The following is a 26,407-nucleotide window of genomic DNA, read 5'->3' on the forward strand; positions in this document are numbered from 1 at the left end:
CACGCAGGCTTTATAGTTTTTGTGTGGAGATGAGGGCTCCTCAGTGTGCTTCTTCTGGCTTATCACGACTCACATGGAGAGCTTCTGAGATGAAGCCGCACAAGACCTTTTGAAGGCAAGCAGCATCATCCTCTTTTCTTCTCGCCCTTTGACGTGGTGGGAATGTGATCATGATGGCATTCCATGTGAGCGGGACCAGGATGTGATTGTTCTTATGACACACGTCCATCACATCGGCACACAGCTGGCACTTCATTCTTTTCTGCGTCTTCGACGATTTCACTGGTGACTTGGTGCACTTGAGGTGAGTGTGTGTGTGTGTGTGTGTGTGTGCGTGTGTGTGTGCGTGTGTGTGTGGTGACACAAAATCCACACATTCCTTGTCACGGCGTGGGAGAACCGGGAGGCTTCATTTCGCTCTCTCTTTCTCCTCCAAAAAAAAGATTGTTTCAGTGATATTATTTTTCATGTTTATTATAGCATCGTTTGATGAAAAATGGCTGCACTGACATGAGCCATTATTTTTGGCAACAGCGGTGAGTGTATGCGTGGGACGTGTCACGGAATACTAATTACTAAGGGTGGGCGGGTCGATCCAAATATCGGTAATGGGGATACCAACGGTGGTTTAATTACTCATCGATACAGGCGTGATGAATATGATATTTTTCAGGTTTGGTTCTATTTATTGGCGTGGTGTTTTTGTTCCTTGGACACAGGCTTTGAATGATATTGTCTTATATTGGTGTATGGTTCACTTCAGGGGTGTCAAAGTACGGCATGCGGGCCATTTGCAGCCCGCAGCGGGTTTTTTAACGGCCCCCATATTCTAAAAATAAAATAAAAAAGGGGAAAACCAAACCAAAAAAATAATAATTACGAAAAAAAGTCAATTTTTTTTCTTATAAATCATATTTGAAGTATATAGTTCAAATTTTAAAGAAAATGTACAATTATTTAAGAATACATGTGCATTTAGTGTCACAAAATGTTCTAATATTATGAGAATAAAGTCAATATATTTTGGGATAAATTAACACAATTACCAGAAAATGGATTCACAAGAATAAATAAATAAATAAATACATACAAAAGGTGAATTTTTAGGAGAAAAAGTAAATGATAATAATATGCTTTGTCACCTATAATGCACAATTTTAGACGTAACTTTGGTTAGCATCATTTCATTTGCTCCAGAAGGTCTGCCTCTAACTGAAACAGCAATAAAATATTACCACGGATGATAGCTTGACATGCAGACACTTGAAATGCGTATAAATACATATATATAATACATAAATAGCAGACATGAATAAACATTTAAGGCTTCACTGAAGACTGGGAGATGTATCGTCCACCACCACCTTCCTGTTTTGACATGAGTCGTTTCTGTTTTGACATAGTGTTTCTCAGCTTAGCACTGTTAAGTTGCAAGTGCCAGAATTTGAATAAAGAAGCTGAGCCAAAGCAGAAACAAAACAAAACAAAATTGACATTAAGGAAAAAACATGCTAACCGGATGGATGCTAACCGAGGTGCCCTGTTTACAAAATATGTGTAATGTGAAAAAACATTCAATGATTTTGACAAATTTCAAGCCAGTTAATATCAGTAATATTAGTTCTGTTCATCCTTGGTATCGAACCGATACCAACATGTGCAGTATCGGACAAACCAAGTAATTACCAGTCGCATCTCCTCCTCCTCCTCCTCCTCCTCCTCCTCATCCTCCTCATCCTCCTTCCTCTGGCTAGTTGTTTTCTGCATTGTTTGTGGATGAGCCGCATGCGATACATGAAAAGGATTCTTCTGGTGCTTCCAGTGGGCCTCCTGGTCGTGTCGGTGCTGAAGCAGCCATGTGGCGCAACAGCGCGCCTCTGCTCCTCTGCTGCCTGGCGCTCACGGCTCTGTGGAGAACCAGGTGAGCCTTTGTATTATTTCCAAACATGTTATTTGTGTGTCTCCTCTCTCCATAACCGGCGGTGCACGGGTTTCGGACGCACACGTAGTGCAAGGACGAGTCCGTTACTCCTTCTGTAGTGCCGTCTGGCCATCACCTGGAGGCAGGCTGGTAATAAAACAGATGGGACGTGTTATTGACTTGTTGGAAATGGACAATTCAGATTAGATTCTGCATTTAAGAACTCTACATTCAAATCAACCATAAAGGCACACTCAACTGCTTAGAATAACGGGTGTTTAGAGTAAGGCGTTTATTCCAGTGGAGCCCGCTTGTTGTCTTTGTGGCCCGACTCCCCAAGTACCGGTCCACCGTTTTGTTCTTATTACTGAAAAATCTTTTGTCAATATAAAATCATACAGTACGTGCTCAATTGCTTTTGGTGACATAAGCCAAATTTTTCATTTTCATATTTCTATGAAAATATGTTGACATGTGTTGTAGTATTGTTAACTTAAGAGTCACGTTTTTGTCGACAACCTGTCACTATTGAAGAACCCATCAAAGTGCCATTTTGCATGTTTTTTTAACAGCGTATGAACATGTATTGTGTTCTGCGTCCTTGTGGTGTATTAGCGTGATCTCTGTTGTACGTGTCTGTTACTACATTTACTACTACTACCAGTAGAGGGTGTTGTATAGTCATGTGAGAGTTGAAAATGTGTGCTGCTGGAGTAAAGATATCGTACTCATCATGAATACATTAAAAAATTAGTATCGGTATTGGCCGAGTACGCTCATGAATGATCGGCATTGGAATCGGGGTTTGCGGGGCTGTCTAGTCAACGCCCCACCCCCAGAGTGCCAAAACACAGAAAACACAGCGAGTGTTGGGCAGTGAGTGGCTATTCAGAGACAGAGTGGGCTCAGAGTAGCAATGAACAATTCAGACCACGAGGAGACTTCTCTTTATGTTTGCTGATTGTGGTTTTTGTTGTTGTGCATGGTTGTTTGACACCACATACAAAGCACAAAAAGTGTATGTGTTTGTGTTTTATTATTATTTATGTATCAAGAATATAGTGGACATCCATGATTCTTCATCCACGGAACTGCAAATTTGCAGATTTTTGCTTCAAAATATCATTTTCTCCCTGAAAATAGGCAATTTTTTCCCGCTTAAGATTCAGCATAAGTTGGTAAGAATTTTGAAATAAGCCATAATATAGGTCAAATTAGGCCTCTCATGATAACAAAAAACATCAGCTATGTGTTCCGCTTGATCTGCAGTATATTCCCCATTATTTCCCTTTAGGCAGAAGTTGGTCTGTTATTATTTTTTACTACAGCATAAGTACATCAATGACATCATTTGAGGAAAAGAACCATACACAATGCCAGGAAATACCTACAGCAGATGTGTATGATGATTCATTCTGTTTATACATTTCATTTCCCCTGCTCATATTCAAATATGCCATTGACCCAAGGCTGTTATTCCCAAGCCGACAACATTGTTGATTATTTTTAGCTTCAATGCAACACCTTATCTCAATTCATTTACCATCAATCTGCAGCTCCATTTACATATTATTGCATTTCTGACTCCAAGATGAGATGCTTTGCAAATATTGTGCCATGTGGATGCGTAGACATACGCATAATAAACAATATACAATAATAAACCACCTCTTTTTGTTTCATAAATCCAAAAATACTGAGTTGGAATACATTGCAAATATGCAGTTCTTCCAGCTGATCACGTTGTTATCATGTGTGTGTTAACCAGAACGGTAAACGCCGATGCCGCATCTGATGCCTTCAAAACCAACATCACCCTGTTTACGCGCATCCTGGACAGTCTGCTGGATGGTTATGATAACCGTCTACGTCCTGGTCTTGGAGGTAAGAAAACACTGCATCTGCATATACTGTATGCTCATGTTCAGAAGTCAGTTCAACTCCGCATTTAATAACACCAAACAATGTGGATGCCCACTTTTGAAAGCGCGTGTGTGTGTGTGTGTGTGTGTGTGTGTGTGTGTGTGTTGTTAACGGCTGATGGCTCATTTGAAGCGAATACACTTCAGTTAACATCCGCGTTCGTAGCGCAGATAACCTTTGGCATTAACTCCCACCGCCCTGAATAAACCGACAAACATACCGCATGCACACAATATTTGATTATTTCCTGGAAAGTAACGCTTGTTTAAAAAAAAAACATATTTAATCACACAATAAATGCGATGCTCGCTGCTATGCTCGGGTTAGGGTTAGATAGGGTTAGCATAGAACAAAATGTCTTAGCATTGTGTCTTAGCATATATCATTCATTCATTCATTCATTTATACCGCTTGTCCTCACAAGGGTTGCAGGGGGTGCTGGAGCCTATCCCAGCTGTCTTCGGGTGAGAGGCGGGGTCCACCCTGGACTGGTGGCCAACCAATTCCAGGGCGCATATAGACAAACAACCATTCACACTCACATTCATACCTATGGACAATTTGGAGTGGCCAATTAACCTAGCATGTTTTTGGAATGGGGGAGGAAACCGGAGTACCTGAGAGATGGCCGAGGGTGGAATTGAACTCGGGTCTCCTAGCTGTGAGGCCTAAGCGCTAACCACTAATCGATAATATAATTTTATTGTTACAATATGCACTGAAAAATGAAAAACAAGCTATGTGCCGAGTTTGACTCCCGGGCCGCACTTTGTATACCCCTGATACTTTTATTACATGATGTATTTTTAGAGGAGCAGGTTGAGTAAAATGATGCGTTGAAAGTTTAATGATTCTTTTAGTACTGTTTTCAATAAATCATAACATGATGAAAACATTCATTCCATGAAGATATTTCCCTGTGGTGAGGATGTCGCCTTATCACGTAATGCTCGCCTCATCGTTACAATTTTTCACGTCCCGCTTCGCAGAGGAAGCAAAAGATTTAGCATTTGGATCATTGAGGAGAGCTACATCTTCCCATACTCTCCCGTCATCTTCTCTGTTTGGCATCTCATTCCCAGCCGTCCCATCACCCCAAAGCTGAGCTCCTCCCCCAGGATTTGGTGCCATTTGAAATTCAAATTCCTGGGGCCATCAGCCCAGAAGCTGCCATATGGGGAGCAGACCTTCTATATGGCCTGGCAGCACTCATGTACTGCTGCGCCGAAAGCCATACATGCCGTTAGCATAGTTACTTTATATTCAAAAAGAGGCTGTTTAAGAGGTTTTATGCATCATTTTAGCTGTTTGAAAATTCAATATTTAATACTGAGATTTCCAGCTCATTTTTTTCATCTATTATGATCCCCGGAAATGTATTTTCATTCAAACTTTGTATTAGCTTGTACGTTAGCTTGTACGTACCGAACAGCATTATTTTTGTACTTGCTTCAGGTATAATCTATTCTTATCAAACCATCTTTTTTAATATGACTGTTTCATCTGTGACCTTTTTAATCATCTCTTCTGGGCTTCCTCCGGAACAAAAGGTGGTATCACCCACAAATAATAAGTCTTTCGTAAGTTTACAGATTGAACAGTTTTGGTCCCAGTATTGACCCCTGGGGTACTCCACATGTAATATTTTAACTTGTCGAATACGGTCTCCTAGCTTTGCATATTGCTTCCTGTCAGCTAAGTAGCTTTTGACACAATTCAAAACTATTCCTCTGATTCCATACCTTTGTAATTTAGTTATTAGGATTAGGATTAGGATTAGGATTAGGTCGTGATTAATTGTATCAAAGGCTTTTGTCAGATCCATAAATACTGCGGCTGAACACCTTCGATGTGATTTCCAACATAATTTCAATCAGTGCCAAGGAGGTTGATATGTTAGCTATGTATACGTACTTCATTGTTGACAATGTAATATACAGTTTCCTTTTTTGGCACACGGTTGCTAGTTCGATCCTCAACCCTGCTGTAACCACTCAATTTAGTTACACATTTCAACATTTGGTCTGCATTTTTGCTTTCCAAGATTTAAAATTATACATTTTTTAGTCCAGTCTTTCAGGACATGTCAGCTATCTATCAGGACTTTTCATAAAAATTCCCAAATTTTCCATAATTTGACATTTTCCCCATTGAAAATGGGACAGTTTCAATGTTGCCCCCTATTGATGGAAATTCATTCTGCTGGTACTTCATTGTTGACAATATTGATGATTTCTTTTTTGGCACACGGTTGCTAGTTCGATCCTCAACCCTGCTGTAACCATTCAATTTAGTTACACATTTCAACATTTGGTCTGCATTTTTGCTTTCCAAGATTTAAAATTATGCAGTTTTTAGTCCACTCTTTCAGGACACGTCAGCTATCTATCAGGACTTTTCATAAAAATTCCCAAATTTTCCATAATTTGACATTTTCCTCATTGAAAATGAGTGGACACTTTCAATGTTGCCCCCCATTGATGGAAATTCATTTTACATTTAACATTACCTGTAACATTCTACGCATGGTGGCATGGCTTGGATTACAGACCGGATGGTTGCTGGTTCAATGCTTAGTTGATTTCTCGGATATTTCAACATTCCTTTTACATTTGAGCAGATTTCACATGCAGTTTCTACCAATTGGGTATTTACTAGCTAAGTCATACGGTTCTATTCCATTTGTACGTTTGCATTTGTACAACATTAATAATATTTTGCCCTTTACTATGGTAAAGCCTTTTCATGTCGCAGTGCACAAAAGTGACATCAGATGGAATTTTCCACATTGTAAACACATTAGGAACCTATGTCTCATCTGTGGGGAAAAAGCATGTTAACGCTCCACCAGACTTTGGTTTATAGCATGTAATAGCTTCAAAAGAGCTTGTCTGCATTGCCGTGGTTCTTCACATCAATCATTTATTCAGTCAATCTATGATTTATTCTCTCCATCATGACCTATTATTTCTTTACACATGTACTCATTCCAAAGTCCGACTGTGTTGTCACCACTCTGGTTTTCTTTCCATCCAAACATCCATATTCCCAACGAATCCCAATGAATCAGCCACAGGGCTGTGATCTAAAATCTAAACACAAGCTGTTGTTTGGTCATTCAGCTCCATTGTGTCATGGAGCACGAAGCCACATGTATTAGTCAAATCATTCCACAGCTTTGAAGCTTTGACTAAATAATAAAGGTAGAAGAGCGAAATCTAGGGCAGAGGTTTAAAAGATGAACCCACGTTTCCCCTTGAGGCAAGCGGGAGGTTTCAAGGGAGAGAATGAAATGTTCTTATTGTGGGTCTAGCAGCACTCATCGCAACAAATACAACACAAACACATCAGGCTGGGAAATACTCCTCAGTAGCAGAGAGCGTTATTGATTTAAACAGCCTTTCACTTTGGACTGAACCATTATCACAATCTACACTTGTAGAGGTGCTGTGATCGGGGCTTTATGCTGCCAATTCCGATACCATCATCCACGACTGAAATGGCCGATACCCATCACATGGATTCATTATTCATTCATTCATTTTCTACCGCTTATCCTCACCAGGGTCGCGGGGGTGCTGGAGCCTATCCCAGCTGTCTTGGAGGAGAGGCAGGGTCCACCCTGGACTGGTGGCCAGCCAATCCCAGGGCACATATAGACAAACAACCATTCACACTCACATTCATACCTATGGACAATTTGGAGTGGCTAATTAACCTAGCATGTTTTTGGAATGTGGGAGGAAACCGGAGTACCCGGAGAAAACCCACGCATGCACGGGGAGAACATGCAAACTCCACACAGAGATGGATGGGTGGCATTGAACCCTGGTCTCCTAAGCTGTGAGGTCCACTCGCTAACCACTAGATCGCCGTGCAGCCCTGGATTAATTATACATCTGGAAATGTATTTACGAGTGCTATTGGCCATGGGTGCCGTCAGGACTATTCCAAGGTCCCTTGATTGCCAGGGGGGGGGGGGGGGGGGGGGGGGGGGATTATTTTTCATGAGACTCAGGCTACTGGCTATGTGAAAAAAGAAACCAAAAATTGGAGACAAAAACAGATCAGAGTCCATTGGAGCCTTGGCAGGACTTCCGGGTCATGGAGAGCAGTCGTGACAACGTGAGCCTCCAAAACTCATCAGACTCCGTTAAGTGTTTGTTCTTCAAAGCTTTTTCACGTCTTAACCCCTGAAGATAGTTTTCTTGGCGTGTGTTGGCAGTTCATTTCCACATGACAAGACACCGCACGACGGTATGGCTGCAGGCTGCAATCGTGCTAGCCACAGATGATTGGCTTTTGTGATCTGCGTTGAAAGGAATTTATCGACATATGCCCGATTATATGATGATATAATGATTGATTAATGTTTTTGACGGATTGGTGGCCGATCCATCGGAGCCTCCCTAATTTCATGTATAGGCAACAGCAAGCTCCTCTGCGACGTGCCAGCAGGTTCCAGCCACTGTAATTGATATGAAGTAGGCTGAGAGGAACTGCTGAAGGTACAATCTGTAGTACAAGTACAATGTGTACTTGCTGAGGCTGTCTGTAACGTTGCTTATCTATGAGCATAGACATCCTTAATGGCTTTTTAAGTGCTGCCTTTCTCTGATTTGCCACGCCCACCTATTACAGGAAGCTTCCAGTAAGACACCGGCGTTGCTCAACTTGGTGTCATCCTTCCGCTGTGCTGCAGTCTTCAGTCTTCACGGTATTGACACCATGGTCATGCTTTACTGTAGATGCTTATGTTATGCAACCTCGCAAAGTAGGTGGCTTCACAATAATGCAAGGCTAATTCCATTTTGGCAAGCATTCGGCTGTTTTGTAGTATAGAGTGCTATCTTGCTGGGTGCTAACATGCTAATTGTTAGCAAATAAGCCAAATATCAGTCGAAATAAGCCATGTGGAAATTGTGCAGTGTTGTTTTCTGCAGACATATCTAGATGAAAACCATAATAGCAAATGTGGATGAAGAAGCCTTGCTCATTTTCTGACCTGTAGCTATAGCTATAGCTATAGCTATGGCTATGGCTATGGCTATAGCTATGGCTATGGCTATAGCTATAGCTATAGCTATGGCTATTCTCTTTCCCTCAATGAACGATAGTTAAATTGACATGTGGGATGGTTCACAGTGGATGGCGTTAGGTTTCATCTGACCAATCACACGCGATGCAGCGCACCCATCTGTACCCATCCGAGGGACGGGGATTTAATGGGAAAATGTTTCTTGTTGTTTCTTGCTGAATAAATGAATGTAGGTATTGTCCTTGTGTTCCTAAAAATAACGGCTCCTGTCTTCCTCGGGCATTAAATGCACTCTGGATAATTTCAATTTGAAAACATTTCACTCCAGGGGGGCCGTGCTTTGATACTGCAAGAGAGCACTGTTGGTTTGTTATGACAAGTGTTGCTATATGATGGATCTGGTTTTCTGCAGGTATTTGTTTATGCTCTAGTACTCTGTCCCTCAATGGGACAGTGAGACAAATATTTATGGACCCTGACTTGATTCCTTCACAGTTAGAGCATACATGAAGTGGAAGATCCTGGATACAATGACAGTTTTCCATGCAGATATGTGATGAATGAATATTTAATATTACAATATTTCATTGTTGCCAATGAAATCAACACGCACACCACCTTCATGTATCGCGGTAGTGTGATGGTCTGCGGCTGTTTTGCTGCTTCAGGACTTGGTGTGATGAATTGAACCATGATTTCTGCTGTTTACCAAAAAATCCTGAACTCGGGTTATGCAGATCAGTCCAGAGTCCTGACCTGAATCCTACTGAGATGCTGTGGCATGACCTCAAAGAGGTGCCTCATGCTGGAAAAACCCTCCAATGTGGCTGAATTGCAACAATTTTGCAAAGATGTGTGGGCCAAAATTCCTCCACAGCGCTGTAAGAGACTTCTTTCAATTTATCGCAAACGATTGATTGCGGTTTTCGTCGCCGGCCATCATATTTCGAGTTTTCGGGTGTTGCTGAACTGCAACAAATGACAACTGAGACAAAGCAGCTTCCCTTATTAGCTTCAAAGTAAATCACCATCCTCGTCAATGAAATGCGAGCCGTTCTACTCAATTAGTAGAATGCATGCTTTTGATGCCGTGTTCCTTGTGTGCCTCACCCTCACCAAAGTAAATCCATCTGATGGAGGTCCCTCGTGTTCCTTCCACAAATCATCATATCTTTTGATTGGGCTTGATTTATACACAGAGGTCTATATAAATAAATGTACCTTGCATTATTTCAACATAATAGAGAAACCTGCAAGCGTCTATTTTCTTTTGATTTTCCTGGCTTATGAATAAGAAAGCAAATCCATAATATGTCTTCCTGGCGGCTATCCTTGCAATGCATGAGAGCACTTTACTTCGGAATAATGATCTCTTTCGATTGTACCAGATAGACTTTGCTGTGTAGTGCAGAGTGTTTGAGTAAAAGGGAAAGCTTTTTAAATTGAGCGAGCATGAGAGATCGAGCTTCAGTAATTATTGAAAGAGACAGAGTGTAGAGGAAGCAAATGGACCTGATGTAGCAGCGCTGATGCAGTAGCACATTATCACATGAATACGAAGCATATGAGGATTTGCTCGTCCTATGTGTCACATCGATGTGAACATTTAGGACAAATTTCATACGCTTAAAATCATGGTTGCGTGTCACTAAATCTGACCTGCTTGTGCAGTTGTACTCAGGTCAAATAAAGGTTTGTACGTAGTTTACATGAATCTGTGCCAAACAAATCGGCAACATCAGCAACAAAGATATTAGCAGGATGGGGGGGGGGGGGTGTACAGCTGCACCTGAACCTGCAGAACAATGCATTTACCGTATTTTCTGGACTATAAGTTGGGCTTTTTTTCATAGGTTGGCTGTTTCTGCGACTTGTACTCCAGAGCGACTTATACATGAAAAAAGGGTTTATCTTACATAAACACTGGACACCTTTGATGTTTATGTTTATTTGTTGTGTAGCTGAATAAGCATTGTGTTAGCATATCTTACACCTATTCAGCCTGTTCTCTATTCTTTTATTGTTAGAACTTGCCTTCCAAGAGGACCTAATGTCTGTTTTGGTCAAGTAGTTTGGAAAATAAATTACCCTCAAAAAATGCGACTTATACTCCAGTGCGACTTATGTATGTTTTTTTCTACCTCATGATGCATTTTTGGCCTTGTGCGACTTATACTCTGGAGCGACTTATAGTCCAGAAAATACGGTATTTACTGTATATGGGCATGTGTTGTATTGTTAATCATTATCAGTCCATTTCCTGTTCAGTGCAAAATAAATGCACACCTGTCATTTTCACTTTTTTATTAACACAAATTGTATCAAAATGGGCTATTTACAACAAAACAGAAACATTTTATTAAAAAAATGTATGCTCGGCAGCAAAAGTCAGAAGTAAACGTACAAGCAATGACTAGTTTCATACTTTAATATGTCGATCTCAAGCTCAATCTCCACTGCAGTGGAGTGGAATCTCGTTCTCATATACTGACTGACATCCAATTTGTGTTAATATCATATTCGTGGTGATCCCTCGCCATTATTCATTCATTCATTCATTTTCTACAGCTTATCCTCGCGGGGGTGCTGGAGCCTATCCCAGCTGTCTTCGGGCGATGGGCGGGGTCTTATAAGTCAGCAGGTTTTAAAGGTAGTTTGAAGTCTACACTTGTGGTGTGTCGTCATATCATGCCGTCTATTATGCTTCACCTGCAATTTTTAAAGACTTATTCGGGTTAACAAGGAGAATCATATGTTTTCCTGATATGCACGATTCTGCAGAAAAATGGCAAAACATAATCCTTATTTTTATGGACCAATTAAATGGAAGTCCAAACCCGTGGCAAGCCAGTTCAGACCTGCCAAAAGACAATCTGTCTTTGCTTTTCTGCATCTGCGGTCATCTGGTGCTCTACTGAAAGTCTAACTGCCGTGTGCCTTCCAGACAGGGTAACCGAGGTGAAGACAAACATCTACGTCACCAGCTTTGGACCAGTTTCAGACACAGACATGGTGAGAGAACATATCATATTTTTCAGCACTGTGTTTCATGAATAATCTTTGCAAAAACTCCAGAGGACGGTCTTGTATATCTGAGTGTATGTCTAAGAAGACTTGCATCATCATTTCGGGGGGGGCTCACACTGCGTACGCCGCAGAACTGGGACGGGTGTTGCTTTCTGAAGCGCGACAGCTATTCATGCGATAATTCATTGTATTCACGTCAGTCTTTTGTTTATCCTGGGCTTTCCCTTCTTATCATTCTGAGACATGAACCCCCACCCCCCCCACCCCCACCCCCACATCATATCATAAATGTCCCTCCCTTTGTGAAGACCCATTTTCCAAGTGATTGAGCCACAGATTTAATGGCTACAGTGCGGCTGTTCATTTCTCTCCTCTCTGAATGATATGTAAATTAGAACTCACTCGCTTGCACATGCAAATAGCCTGTGTGCATGTCTCACACACACACACACACACACACACACACACACACGCACAGAATTTGTCATTTCTAAAAGACAAAAAGTAAAAGCCTCTTTAATACAAAAAAAAGTACAATTCTGACTAGAACCAACATCTGACTGGCCTGAAGGGAATCTGTCCGCTGAATTTAGGCCAGATTTCCTTTTTTCATCCTGTCCTGCAATGTACCAGATGGACAGACACACAGTTGACAGGGGCAGTTCTTAGTTATAATTGTCATTTTTTTAATTTAAATAATAGCTCCAATATAAAAGTAATGTGTAAAAAGGTGACTATAAGTCGCTCCGGAGTATAAGTCGCACAAGGCCAAAAATGCATCATCAGGTAGAAAAAAACATACATAAGTCGCACTGGAGTATAAGTCGCATTTTTTGCTACTTGACCAAAACAGACATTACGTCATCTTGGAAGGCAAGTCGTAACAATAAAAGAATAGAGAACAGGCTGAATAGGTGTAAGATATGCTAACACAATGCTTATTCAGATACACAAAAAATAAACATGAACATCAAAGGTGTCCAGTGTTTATGGAACATAAACACTTTTTTCATTTATAAGTCGCTCTGGAGTATAAGTCGCAGAAACAGCCAACCTATGAAAAAAAGTGGGACTTATAGTCCGGAAAATACGTACGGTAAAAAAAAAGCAATCCAGCGGAACCTTAGTTAGAGTACGCATTGGTTAGCGTACACCTTGGTTAGCATGCTTTTCAGATAAGTAATTTGGATAATGTTAGTGTACAATATGGCGAATATCTTGGTAACAGCAACCGGAAGTCAGCTCGGTCGCTTGTCTATGATGTCATCACTGGTTGACTGTAGTTCTTTGCTAACTAGCACAGTTACACAGCAAATCACGGCTGCAAAATAAGCCACCATGCAGCCAAAAAAAGTTGCAAGAGCCAGCAATTTGATGAAGATGGTGAGAAAACTACTGAATTCAATAAATAACTCACAACAAAACACGAAGGCAACCAAGGTTCTACTTTACAGCTGTCCCTTGTGACCGGACTGTGAAAGGTGAATTTCTATAAAGTACGATGGCATATTAATAAACATAATATATTTATAGTCAGAGCACAGAAAACCTGTTTATGACCTGAATACGTTTTCTTGAACCATTTAGACCCTGCAGACGTGAAATAACACCTTTACACTCGTATGATTACTTGTTTACACCACATTGTGTAAAGTCTACAGCCGTATAGTATATAAGTATAAGTATAGCGGATAGCATGCTACTGAGCTATCTACGTAGCCTCTCCAATGTATATATAAATGTTATCCGCTTGCTAACCACTTCAACCGATTGGCTGACCAATCATGTTTCAATCCTGAGGAAGAACCAACCAGGCACCCGCCCTCGGCCGCCACCTCACGGTTACTCCGCATGTAGTGCGTCAAGGGGGGGTGAGATCCCACAAGGTGCTTCAAAGTGTCCCCCGTGTCCCACATCTGGGTGAAGACCGGTCTCTCCTTGAGTTGTTTTCCTGAGGGTCTTCTGTAAAGAACCTAATCTTGTGGTTATTGTTTATGAAACGTGACTATTTTTTGTGTTTTGTGTTTTTATGTTTCTGTTTATTTGCCTGGCACAGGAATGCAATCTATTTGTGGTGTTGGTAGGTTTGGGAGTAGGATCTCCACCCCTGCATGAATACATTGATCCTTTATAGAGAAATATCACAGATATCACAGAAAGATATCATCCTCATGTTGAAGGCTTTTCAAGCAGAACAAAAAGGGATTTATCTTTTCTTCTCACTTGGTGTGAATCAGGCAAACACACACATAAGCGCATGTTTCCTCGCGCAGGGCTTTCTGCATTGTTGTGTGTGCTTTTTGTTGACAACACGGGATGGGGATTACGGGTCAAGGGGTTGTCTCGTCTTAGGAAAAACACCCGTGCAGGGAGCCGTGAGGAACAAGGAGAGCACGCTCTCAAATGAGCGTTAACAAATAGATAAAGTCACCCAGAGCTCAGGTTGGAAGGAGCAGGTGATAAGGCACAGCAGTTGCACTGTGTTTGATTCCATTTATCAACCAGGAATGGGAGTCGTTTTCTTCCACTTCCACAGCAACATGTTGACTGATGACTTGTATATTTCTGCTAATCCGTCTCCTCCTTCCCTTAGGAGTACACCATAGATGTTTTCTTCAGGCAAAGCTGGAAGGATGAGAGATTAAAATTTCATGGACCAATGAATATTTTGCCTCTTAACAACCTGATGGCGAGTAAAATCTGGACCCCGGATACCTTCTTCCATAATGGGAAAAAGTCGGTGGCTCATAACATGACGATGCCTAATAAATTGCTGAGGATCAAAGATGACGGGACGCTGCTGTACACCATGAGGTAATTTATTTCTCTGATGTAGATTCAATCTCGTTTTGGGGAAGATTTGTGCTCACCCCGACGGTTAGATGGGATAATCAATAACTCCCAAAGCCATCATTTCTTTGCGGGACGCGTTTAGTTGCTAAGCAGGAAGACACAGGAACAGCTTAGCATACAAAAGGAGATTGTTTCCATTTGACCAAATATTTAACCACATGAAATAACGATTCACGCTTCCTTATAAATGACAACATGTTTGTTTCTACTGGTCTCTGCAACACTGTTTATTTTTGCTTTGCTGTGTATCGCCAAGATGAATGATTTCTGTCTCCAGGCATTACAGATGGCAAGTGTCTTGAATAGTGCATGAGGCTTGTGAGTTAGATTTTTGGGTGTGTGTGTTTATTTTTTAAAAAGATCTTTGTTGTATTTTAGGCATTGCATTGCTAATTTTCTGAAATCGAACGCAGGTTAACCGTGCACGCAGAGTGCCCGATGCATTTGGAGGATTTCCCCATGGACTTTCACTCCTGTCCACTTAAATTTGGCAGCTGTGAGTAACTCTAATGATAATTGTGCTGACTGTTATTTTCTTTTCCTTTTTCACCCTCCATACTGGCTTTCTAGCAAATTGGCAGTTTAGCTAAGAAAGACTGAAATGCTTGGGATGGTTTTGTGGTAGAAGGCTCATTCAGGAATTGGAGAACAGTAAAACAAAGACAAATATTTCTGTTAAAAATTTCTGTTGATTCCCTCAGTTCTTGCATGAAAGGCACATTTCTTTGACGGTTGGTCGTTGCTTTTCGCGGGGGTTACGTTTTAAGCCTACCAGCGGATCTGCGAGTAATTAATACGCCCATGAAAAGGTCTATTTTTAACACAATGCTGGCTCCTACCCTTCCGAAACGGAATGCAAAACTTGCCAAACGCAGATCGATGGATTTGAGTCATAGGAATATAAATATTCCATGCACTGCTGTAGTGAATGAACCCAGTTATTATAGTGTCCAAAATCTTTATGGGCGTCTCAGTTACTTGTGGAGTCTAAAAACATAACCCACACAAATTGCAAGGATCTACTGTATGTGTCACAATGATGCAATTTCATAAATGTAATCATAAAAAATGTTGATTGAATTTCTTGATGTCGTGTTTAGTTGGAGGTTTTCCCATTGCTAAGATTTGAGTTTTGAAGTTTTTATGATGATTTTAGTCATAGAAAATGATCAAATAGTAGTCGCTGCCCCAGACTCAACCTCTGTGGTTTATTTTTATGTCTTTTAAAGATGCCTACACAATCTCGGAAGTGACTTATGCTTGGACACGCAATGCCTCTGATTCTGTGGTAGTGGAAGGAGAAAGCTCCCGCTTGAACCAGTATGACTTACTGGGCCAAACGGTTGGACAGGAAACAATTAAATCCAGTACAGGTAAGTTACTGCCAAGGAGAGGAAGTCACCTCCATGCTCGTGTTGATAACCTTTTTCTCTGTCCGTCTTCTTTCTCCACCCTTTAACTGTCATGCTAAGAGTCCACTGGGCCGGCGCCAGTTGGTGCCAGTTCCCGCCAAAGGTTATATGATCGCTGTGCGCTGAATTAATGTTCGCTCGGCATGTTGCCATGTTGAAATTATTCACCACCAGAGCGAGCCACTACACGCCAATCATATCATTTTTGGCACAAACTGGCTCCAACTGGTGCCGGCCCAGTGGACTCTTAGCATCATTGCCGCAACTTGGCTCGCGCCATTGCGTTCCAGTGGATTCCAATAGGCGGATTGTTTGGGCCATTTGGTTCCACAAAGATTTCCATGAAGATTTTAAACATTTTGAAATTTTTTTGCCACCGTTACGGACCACCACAAACCAGTTGGGAGGCAGTTTGAGCCACTGCACGCCACTAGGCACCTTATTGGCCACACTAGGCGCCACAGCAAATTGCATTGGCACGAACCGCCCAGTGGACTCTTAGCATCAGTGTCTCTGCAAATAAAAACCAAACTAAAAACAAAATGTGAAAACTCTGGATGACTCCAATGTCAATGAATGTATTGGAATGTGCAGGCTGTTTGCAGATAGAACTGTTTTGACCCAATACTGTATTTGGAAGCCGTAGCCCATCTTTTTTTTGTGTGTTAGTGACCTAAACCAAAAAATGTCACGACTAGAATTTTCCTTTTCGACCAGTGTAATCCAAACAGAGCATTTCAAGCTATAATTGGAATATAGCTTGCTGTGAGAAGATCTATGTGGTCGTTTTGTTGCCCACTGAAATATGTATGGCTTGAAATCATCAGAAATGTGTTATATTGTTACACACCAGAGGATAGAATGGTGTACTCTTGACTACCTTGCCTGGGCCAGAGACTCAACAGCAGGATGCTGCTGAGACAAGCCTTTCTATTTTCTGAAAGCTCCCCGTGGAGAAGGATGGGCAGACCTTTATGTGTGTGTTCATGGGGGCAAAGGGACTCCAATGTGATGAGTGGTGCTGATGTGAAACCACAATCAAAGACAAAGGAAGTGCATCTTCCTGTTGCGACAGACAGGGGATGCCCAAATAGGAGGCTGCTGTGCACGTCGATGATTTTAGTGTCCAATGCCGGTGCCCACAATTGTCAAGGCTATATCAGCAATTGGAGTGGCAGCCCATCGGGTTTGCAAGTCAACTGGAGCTTTAATTGAACTGACAGGAAGCTCATTTCCTGGCTTCGTTCCTGGCGTGCAGAACCTCATCAAACCTCACAAAAACGTGTACCCTGGTGGGTTTGCCCCTCGGGGGGGTCACGGTTTCAATTTATTTGACTTCTGCACTCTGGCTTTCCCTGAGGATTTTTTTAAGCTGTGGTGGTGGTTGTGCCGCCGCTGCATCTGCAATTTCTTTCATGTCAAATAGCATTTTTTAAATGACTTATTTTTTTTGGTGTTTTTTCAACAACCAGCAGGACATGAACCCACAACATTGCTCATTTAATAGCAAAGTTGCTGAAAAGTTTTGTTACATGACCTGATGTAGTCCAATTGTACTATATTCATTCATTTATTCATTCCTTCGTTCATTCATTCATTTATTCATTCATTCGTTCATTCATTCGTTCATTCATTCATTCATTCATTCATTCATTCATTCATTCATTTATTCATTTATTCGTTTATTCGTTCATTCTTTCGTTCATTCCTTCATTCATTCATTCATTCATTCATTCATTCATTCATTCATTCGTTCATTCGTTCATTCGTTCATTTTCTCCCGCTTATCCTCACGAGGGTTGTGGGGGTGCGAGAGCCTATCCCAGCTGTCTTGGGGCGAGAGGTGGGGTCCACCCTGGACTGGTGGCCAGCCAATCACAGGGCACATATAGACAATACGGCAGTCGAGTGGTTAGCGCTCAGGCCTCACAGCTAGGAGACCCGAGTTCAATCCCACCCTCGGCCATCTCTGTGTGGAGTTTGCATGTTCTCCCCGTGCATGCGTGGGTTTTCTCCGGGTACTCCGGTTTCCTCCCACATTCCAAAAACATGCTAGGTTAATTAGCCAATCCAAATTGTCCATAGGTATGAATGTGAGTGTGAATGGTTGTTTGTCTATATGTGCCCTGGGATTGGCTGGCCACCAGTCCAGGGTGTACTCCGCCTCCCGCCCGAAGACAGCTGGGATAGGCTCCAGCACCCCCGCAACCCTCGTGAGGAAAAAGCGGTAGAAAATGAATGAATGAATGAATGCAAATGAAAAAGAGCAAGGCAGCACGGCCATCTTGCAATTGAAGTGAGCTGCACAAGCCTCGTACGATCACGCCACACTCACTTGATGGGGTCATCACTCTGACGACCCTACTTCCTATACATCCTGACCACGGCCACAACATTTCCCCCAAATTACGTAGCCTCTACTATTGTTTTTTGTTTTCTTTTCAAATCATTTTCCACCAAATCCTGAACCACCGTTGCTCTAGCGTGTCAGTTACCAGTACGTCATTCCCCGGACTGCCTTCCCCTATCCGGGGAATCCCTATGTCAAATTCATTCAGTAAGAATATCCTTTCATGCACTAAATGCTCCTATCAAGGTTAAGTGGTGTATGATGCCTTCATAGCAGGCAAAATGCCTGCCAGTGACTGTTTCTTTGGTTTAACTAGTCGCTCGACATTATCTGATTGGCTGACTCTAAATGAATCATTCATTAGTGGTGTGTCAGTGTTTGATGTAGCGTACTTGCAAACTAGGTCATTTGGCACGAGCGAATGTGCTCTCGGGCTTCACTGGGACGGACATCTTGCACAAGCATGTGAACGCAGCATCACACGCTTACAAGAGTCCTACTATTGCTCCATACAGTGGTGTCCTACTTGGTACTTTAAAATGCGTGTTGGACACTCGGGTGTAGCCGCGTGCCTTACATACAAAACACACATCAGAAGTGAGCTGAATGAATAATGTTGTTGAATCGGTGCTGTTTGGTGCAGTTAACAGAGGATGTGACATTTCATGCCGTAAATAATACAAGGATGGGACTTGTGTAAGTTCCACGGTCTTGCTCCGTTGTGATGTTGTGTGTTCTGCCTCGCTGCTGCAGTGTCATGATTTACTGGAACGCAACCCAGGACTGATAGATTTGAGCTGACATGATTTGGTTTTTACTGTAGACCTACGCCAAGAAGGAACTGTTACCAGAGTTGTACTCGTGTGTTTACTACTTTGTGGTGAGCAGCGGTTTTCGCAATCAGGAACGAGCGCTACGATGAGGCTCATGCATTCAATTTTGTCGAAGGTTAGCACCCTCAAGGCAGGCTGCACCTCAGCAAATTGGTATAACATACAAAGTCAAGTCGGAAAATACGATATTTAGAAGGTGATAAACAGCGAAATGTACAAGTTTGGGTCTCTCCTGAGAGACTGTGCGGCCTTTGGTACACACGTCCATTTCTTCATGTGTGGTATCAGAGAGCTTTCCCATCAACGTGAACATGAGACCCCGTTTCCAACGTCTATGGAATGCTCTAATTATTGTCTTCCCTCTCAACGAGCGATCACAGGCTTCTCCTGAGAAAATCCAGCACACCCTTTGATTCCTTCCACACGCATGCTCCCGCCTCCTCGCCCCCCCCCCCCCCCCCATTCCACCACACAGGCATAGACGCTGGCATGCAAATTAAATTACAGAAGATATACCACTCCATGGGATACTGCAAGTGTACTCTATTCCACTAAATTCCACAGCCCGGGTGTGTGTAACGCGACTGACAGCAAATGAGTTTGCAGGCGATATATAAAAAAAATCCTTGGGGATTAGCCCTTGGAATTGTCACACACACACACACACACACACACACACACACACACACACACACACACACACCCTTCCCACCTCTAAGAAGAAGACGAAGGACTTTCCTCTTGCCAAGAAGCAGCATGTAACTAGGCCTCCATTTCGGAATTGCTGCAAATGAGCTATGTTTCTCTGTTCTGTTGCCATGGGTAACACATCTTCTTCTCATGTCTAATCTTGGCTTCTCTTTGTGAAGCGTTTAAACGCCTGCCTTACACTGCAGCACTGGCACTCCTGAGACATCCTATTGCTTTGCTTCCCGTGTGCGTTTTCATGAACTTGCATGTTTCACGTCATATTAAAAGGAGTCCAAGTGGAACAGAGACCTGACCTTTTTGGTGGCGTCCGTATCATTCATTCATTTTCTACCGCTTATCCTCACCAGGGTCGCAGGGGTGCTGGAGCCTATCCCAGCTGTCTTGGGGCGAGAGGCGTGGTCCACCCTGGACTGGTGGCCAGCCAATCCCAGGGCACATATAGACAAACAACCATTCACACTCACATTCATACCTATGGACAATTTGGAGTGGCTAATTAACCTAGCATGTTTTTGGAATGTGGGAGGAAACCGGAGTACCCGGAGAAAAGCCACGCATGCACGGGGAGAACATGCAAACTCCACACAGAGATGGCCGAGGGTGGAACTGAACTCGGGTCTCCTAGATGTGAGGTCTGCACGCTAACCACTCAACCGCCGTGCAGCCCGGCATCCGTATTAAGGTGATTTATACAACTTAACCTGCCATTGGAGTCCGTTAAGACATTTTATCCCGGCCAAAGTCAGCTGGGATAGGCTCCAGCATACCCCCACCACCCTAGTGAGGATAATGGTCCCGTTTTTATTGTGTGTGTACCTTGAAAGATCAGTCAAAATCTAAAATGGAAGTAAAGTGTGTTTGTGTTTTGCAAAATGGCTGACATTGATCGAGTTATGACAAAAGGTGTGTGCAAGGCCTCATGGGAATTTGTGTCTTCATCCTGTGTGTCCAGCTGTCCCCACTTCAACTCCCAGCTGACAAGCTGCAGACATCTGGACCCACCACAGCTTTGCATTGTTTACGCTACACTTGAGACAGTGCCCTTCGTGCCCTTTGATTAGGAACATCCTCTTCAACTGATGGCATCTCCGCACATGGAAGATCGAGCTCTCCGCTGTTCATATAATAGAAATCACTTTCCAAGGAGAACCAAGACGCTAAATTAACTCACAGAACCAAATAAGTACGAATATATGAAAAGGATGAATGAAATACACCAGTATTACCGGTATATTAGTTCAATTTGATGTCCAGTACCTTCATTTTATTGACTCCTCATCCATTGGTGGTATTGTAGATGTTGTTTGTACGTCTGCTCCAAATCAGCAGCAGCGGTTCTGATCCTTTGAACTGACCTTTGCTTCTGCTCAGGTGAATACACCGTGATGACAGCTCATTTCCATCTGAAGAGGAAGATTGGCTATTTTGTCATCCAGACGTACCTCCCGTGCATCATGACTGTCATTCTCTCCCAAGTGTCTTTCTGGCTGAATAGAGAATCAGTACCAGCAAGGACTGTGTTCGGTAAGTGTGCACATCGGTGGTTCATATTCAGCTTAACATTTCAGTACAATCCCATATAACTCCACAACGCCAAACATAAAGCCATCTCACTCTTCAACACCGCAAATCACAATTCTCAGCAAGGGCTTGAATAAAATACTGGAAACTGATGACAAATGGAAGTCTTTGACTCCGTTTTCTGTGTAGCTGAACTTGTAATTCAAGTGGAAATAATAAGAATGACCTAAGACTGGTGAGCTCCAGGAAGAAAACACAGAAAGAAGTCGGTATTACTTTCCTCTCAGCAAAACCACTGAATATTCATTCAGGCTCGTGCTGGAAAAGTAACTCCATGAGGGGCGGGGTGCCTGACTCTTCATTTGAATTCTTCTAAATCATTCATTCATTCATTTTCCAACGCTTATCCTCACGAGGGTTGGGGGGGGGGATGCTGGAGCCTATCCCAGCTGTCTTCGGGCGAGAGACTGGTGGCCCGGAGTACCCGGAGAAAAGCCACGCATGCACGGGGAGAACATGCATACTCCACACAGAGATGTCCGAGGGTGGAATCGAACTCGGGTCTCCTAGCTGTGAGGCCTCTGGTCATCATCCATAAATGTCTTTGTGCTTCCAGGTGTCACCACAGTGCTGACGATGACAACACTGAGTATAAGCGCTCGCAACTCTCTCCCCAAGGTGGCATACGCCACCGCCATGGACTGGTTCATTGCTGTCTGCTACGCTTTTGTCTTCTCCGCTTTGATTGAGTTTGCCACCGTCAATTACTTCACCAAGCGAGGCTGGGCCTGGGATGGAAAGAGCGTGGTGACTGACAAGGTGATGAGGAGGAAAACAGCTTGTGACAGGTTCCGTCCTGAGAAAAGATGACATGTACAATGTGGTGTTTTGGGAGGGATTTATAATATTTATATACGTTGACTAATTCTATTCACAGTATTCATTGCAGATGACTTTGTGGGTACTTTTTCATTGGTGCATTGGATAATGAGAAAAAGCGACAATCGAGCTTGAAATAAGTCAACTTTTCATAATGAAAAGTATGCCTGACTCTGCAGGAAAAGGTTGAACTTATCAATCCAACTACAAATGTCAGGATTTATTTCTAGTAGTATTTGTACTGTGTATGTGCAAGGACCACCAAAACCATTAGTAATTAATACAGCCCCCAAAATGGATTTCTTTCACACAGTCATACAAGTGTGAAAAGACAATAATATAGAAAATATACTTTTGCCCGTCATCCACAATCCTTATGTGAGAAGCGGTAAAAGAGGCAGCTAATGAACTCATTCAGTCCCAGACATTTTTCAAAAGCCGTCCATCCTGGTGATTTTGACTGATTTTTCAAAGCACACGACACGACATATACCAAAAGAAAGATTAGACTGTCATCTTTCATCAGTTTGTTTCTACCTATTTTAGCAGTAGAACATCTTTTGTGCAACATGCCGAGATTCCTTTTCACTTCCTGGTTGCTGTGCAGGATTTTTTTCACTGATAGAGATGCAGGCCGAATTCTTATAAAAGGCACTTTTACCACCTTGCTTTGTGGTCGATTTGTGGACGTTGTTTTCAAAGAATTAATCAGCGAAATAGGTGCGTCCCATTACATGCATTCTGAGCTGCCTCTTTTTACACACAGAAAAATGCTTCTCACGTGAAGATTGTGGATGATGGGCCAAATTTCTAAAAATAAAAATGCAGTTTTCCTTTAAGGCTGTTTATTAATCCCATTTGTGATAAGTGAAGTAGGATTCTTTATTTAGAAATTGAATTCGTTTTAGTCAGGACATGGAAAACAATGTTTTAAATACGGGTTTTAAGATGATTAGAGCCCTCTAGACCTGAAATAACACCCCTATAGTCACACTTGTATTTCCCAATGTAGTGGACATTATAAGAATGTTAGCATTGGGAGAGTTCCTGTGTGGTTTATGTGTAGACGTAGAGTGTACATGGTCAAATGGGACAAAAATGGGACAAATTTGTGAATCACTTCTGTAAAGGAACATTCTGTATCGACAATATTCCATGTGTTCCGTTGTCTATTGTACAGTTCAGTCATTTCTTTGGATGTCTCAACAGAAAAAGGAGCGGGCGTCCGTCATCAAGAAGAACAACGCCTACGCTGTAGCAGTGGCCAATTACGCGCCAAACATCACCAAGGACTCCGGCACGCTCCCGACCATCGCCAAAGGAGGCTCTTCGGAACCCAACAAGGCCAAAGCAGACGGCAAAGCCCAGGAGAGCAAGAAAACGTTCAATAGCGTTAGCAAAATTGACAGGATGTCAAGGATTTTGTTTCCTGTCCTCTTTGGCTCCTTCAACCTGGTTTACTGGGCCACCTACTTAAACAGAGAACCCGTCATCAAGGACATGGTGCCCTCCACTTAAGAGGCCAGCTTTATGGAGTTCTGGTCTGAGGAGTGAGAACCAAATACCTCCAGCAACTGTGTGTACATACTTTTGCAGAGTGACGTCCCGGATTGCAGCGTGATCCTCTATCTCCGCCTATTTTCTACACCGTCTGCAGCACTTTTGACAACTCTGGCTTTTGTAAATGTGTATGTCTATTTATATTCAATGTTTCATTGTGTGATGACTTCAATTAGAATGTGTATGTTTTTCCGGTGAAAGTATGTGACCACTGTACATACGGTATCAGTAAGAGACACTGAATTTCATTTCAAATGACTTCTCAATCGTTTGAATTTTCTTGTAGTGTCCATTGGCTTGGTGTTTCTAGATATACTTTGGAGTGAAAGAGATTTGATTTTGTTTTGCCATCTCAAAGTGGCCTCACTTTTTCCTGTCCAGCCAATGCAAAAACCCGCCTGTATGGTATTGTTGGAGAATAAAGGTTTTACTAACTGTGACTAAGGGTATGGGGACCCGATCACCATTCAAAATATACTCAGTGTTTCAGCAATCCAAATTTTTGATGAAAACATTTTTTCAATTGTAAAAATCCCCTAAAGGTTGAGATGCGCAGAAAGTGGTCTGAGGTCAATTTCAATTTGTTGGAGGAAGCAGGAAGTGTTTCTTACATGGAGAGATTTTTTTACACCCTTACTCACACATTACAAACACACAGGAGCTTATCAACCTCACTCACAGTGCAACCAAAAAAAACACATGTGGAACACACAATGTAACTGCACCATACGGGTATGGATGTAAACTAGGGATATCGGCCTGATAGCAGCATAAAAATGGGATACCGGTTGATATCGGAATCATATTTTTTCCTGATCATAAAAAACGATATTTTAAAAAATGCTGTACACAGCACGTGTGTTCATTCCAACACCCGGAGATATGTTGTGTTACACATATCGATATCGGCTGATATCGGGATCGGACATCTTACACACTAATACACATGCAAAATAATGCTATTTAAAACTTATTTACAACCCTCTAGGCATGCTGGGAAGCCCATGTGCACACTTCCACAACAGGGAGTTACCCAGCATACCTTGAGGGTTATACATTAGTATACAAAGATATTATTTTGCATGTATTGTGTGAGGCTAACTTAAAAACACACCTGATCTGCACTGATTTTGAGTTCTAATCCTAAAATTGCATATTCACGTCACATAACAATATTTTCATCTTGCCTTTTTTTGCTGAATTTGATCAGCAGTATAGTTTTTTTTGTTTTAGTGTAGTTAGGTTTTTGAAAATCCGTTCATAAATTTACTATTATAAGAGTTTATTTTGATACACACATACTCCGCGTGTATAGTTTGGTTGCACCGTGAGTAAGGGAGGCATGTGGGTTGATAAGCTCCTGTTGGTTTGTGTCGTGTACGGGTTGTCAAACAGTTTCAACACTTCCTGAAGCATTTTGATGTCATATCACCATGGACGTAGCCCTGGCTTCATTAGAGTGTCATGTCATGTTACGCGTGTCATAATTACTCACGTCTTCGTTTTTGCTCGTCTGTGAACACGGCCCCTAGAATAGCGGGGGATCCACAGTTCAATAAATTTCATGCATTAGGATGCATTCATACAAGTGGCCACCAGGGGTGAAAAAAACACGGCCAACAACTGACATCCAGGTAGACATGGTCTCTCCAACGTGTCCTGGGTCTTCCCTGAGGCCTCCTACTGGTCGGACGTACACTGAACACCTCCCCAAAGAGGCGTCCGACGAGGCATCCTGACCCGATGCCCCGAGCCACGTCATCTCGTTCCTCCCAAAGCTCATAAGCATAGGTCAGTGCGGGAACGTAGCGCGACCAAAACATTGCATTTGCAATATTCTTGTTCAAACATATTAACATTTCTTTGTGTTGTATTATCGACTTATATTGTTTTGATTCGTTGCTGGAGTTTCAAGTGAAAAAAGTGTCAACCATTTTTTTTGTCACAATCCTTTGCTGGTGTTAAAGTGGGAGGCTACTGCAGTATTGATTTATTGTGGTGTGTGAAACACTTCATCCGACATCTCAGAGGGGATGAAACACCCTAAGCCCCATATCTGGAGCCACACATTAGAATATTCTGCTTTATCTATCGGATTGATCCTTTCTGGTTTTAGTTTGTTTAATCAAAGGTTGCATGACTTACAAATCTTGCTTGCTTTCATTTTCTTACCTTGCCTAGTATATTTTTTACACATGTTCTTAAACATTCCAGATAAGAATGATTGTTTACAATGTGGATGCTTGATTCAGTGCACACTTTTTAATAAAACACATCACATGCACCTGCATTGTTTGTTTTTCAACCAATGATGTCATCTATAGGGCTGCACGGCCAGCAGTCCAGGGTGTACCCCGTCTCTCGCCCGAAGACAGCTGG

General features: G+C 42.3%; 1 protein-coding gene across 5 annotated transcripts; it reads left to right on the plus strand.

The window, feature by feature from the left end:
- The first annotated feature begins 21 nt into the window (after nt 1–21).
- On the plus strand, nt 22–26,328 carry LOC131110338 (gamma-aminobutyric acid receptor subunit alpha-2-like). 5 transcript variants are annotated; one of them, XM_058063376.1, is made up of 11 exons: nt 22–304; nt 481–536; nt 1,823–1,921; nt 3,690–3,805; nt 11,827–11,894; nt 14,503–14,723; nt 15,176–15,258; nt 15,992–16,135; nt 21,440–21,592; nt 22,206–22,408; nt 23,678–26,328. In XM_058063376.1, exons 2-11 carry the CDS (start codon nt 490–492, stop codon nt 23,984–23,986), a joined length of 1,443 nt encoding a protein of 480 aa, XP_057919359.1. In that variant the 5' UTR covers nt 22–304; nt 481–489; the 3' UTR covers nt 23,987–26,328. The 5 variants fall into 5 exon arrangements, with proteins under 5 accessions (XP_057919359.1, XP_057919361.1, XP_057919360.1 ...); XM_058063378.1 differs by lacking the exon at nt 481–536 and having other exon boundaries at nt 1,755–1,921; XM_058063377.1 differs by lacking the exon at nt 481–536.
- The last annotated feature ends 79 nt before the right edge of the window (nt 26,329–26,407 follow it).

The sequence above is a fragment of the Doryrhamphus excisus genome, chromosome 23 (genome assembly GCF_030265055.1).
Source record: "Doryrhamphus excisus isolate RoL2022-K1 chromosome 23, RoL_Dexc_1.0, whole genome shotgun sequence".
Classification (NCBI taxonomy): Eukaryota; Metazoa; Chordata; class Actinopteri; order Syngnathiformes; family Syngnathidae; genus Doryrhamphus; species Doryrhamphus excisus.

Excerpts from the sequence above, each read along its gene's own strand:
- LOC131110338 (XM_058063376.1), top strand. The coding sequence starts at position 490 with ATGAAAAATGGCTGCACTGACATGAGCCATTATTTTTGGCAACAGCG. Across the intron at positions 11,895-14,502 it reads CAGTTTCAGACACAGACATG|GAGTACACCATAGATGTTTT; the intron begins GTGAGAGAACAT and ends TCCTTCCCTTAG. Across the intron at positions 21,593-22,205 it reads ACCAGCAAGGACTGTGTTCG|GTGTCACCACAGTGCTGACG; the intron begins GTAAGTGTGCAC and ends TTGTGCTTCCAG.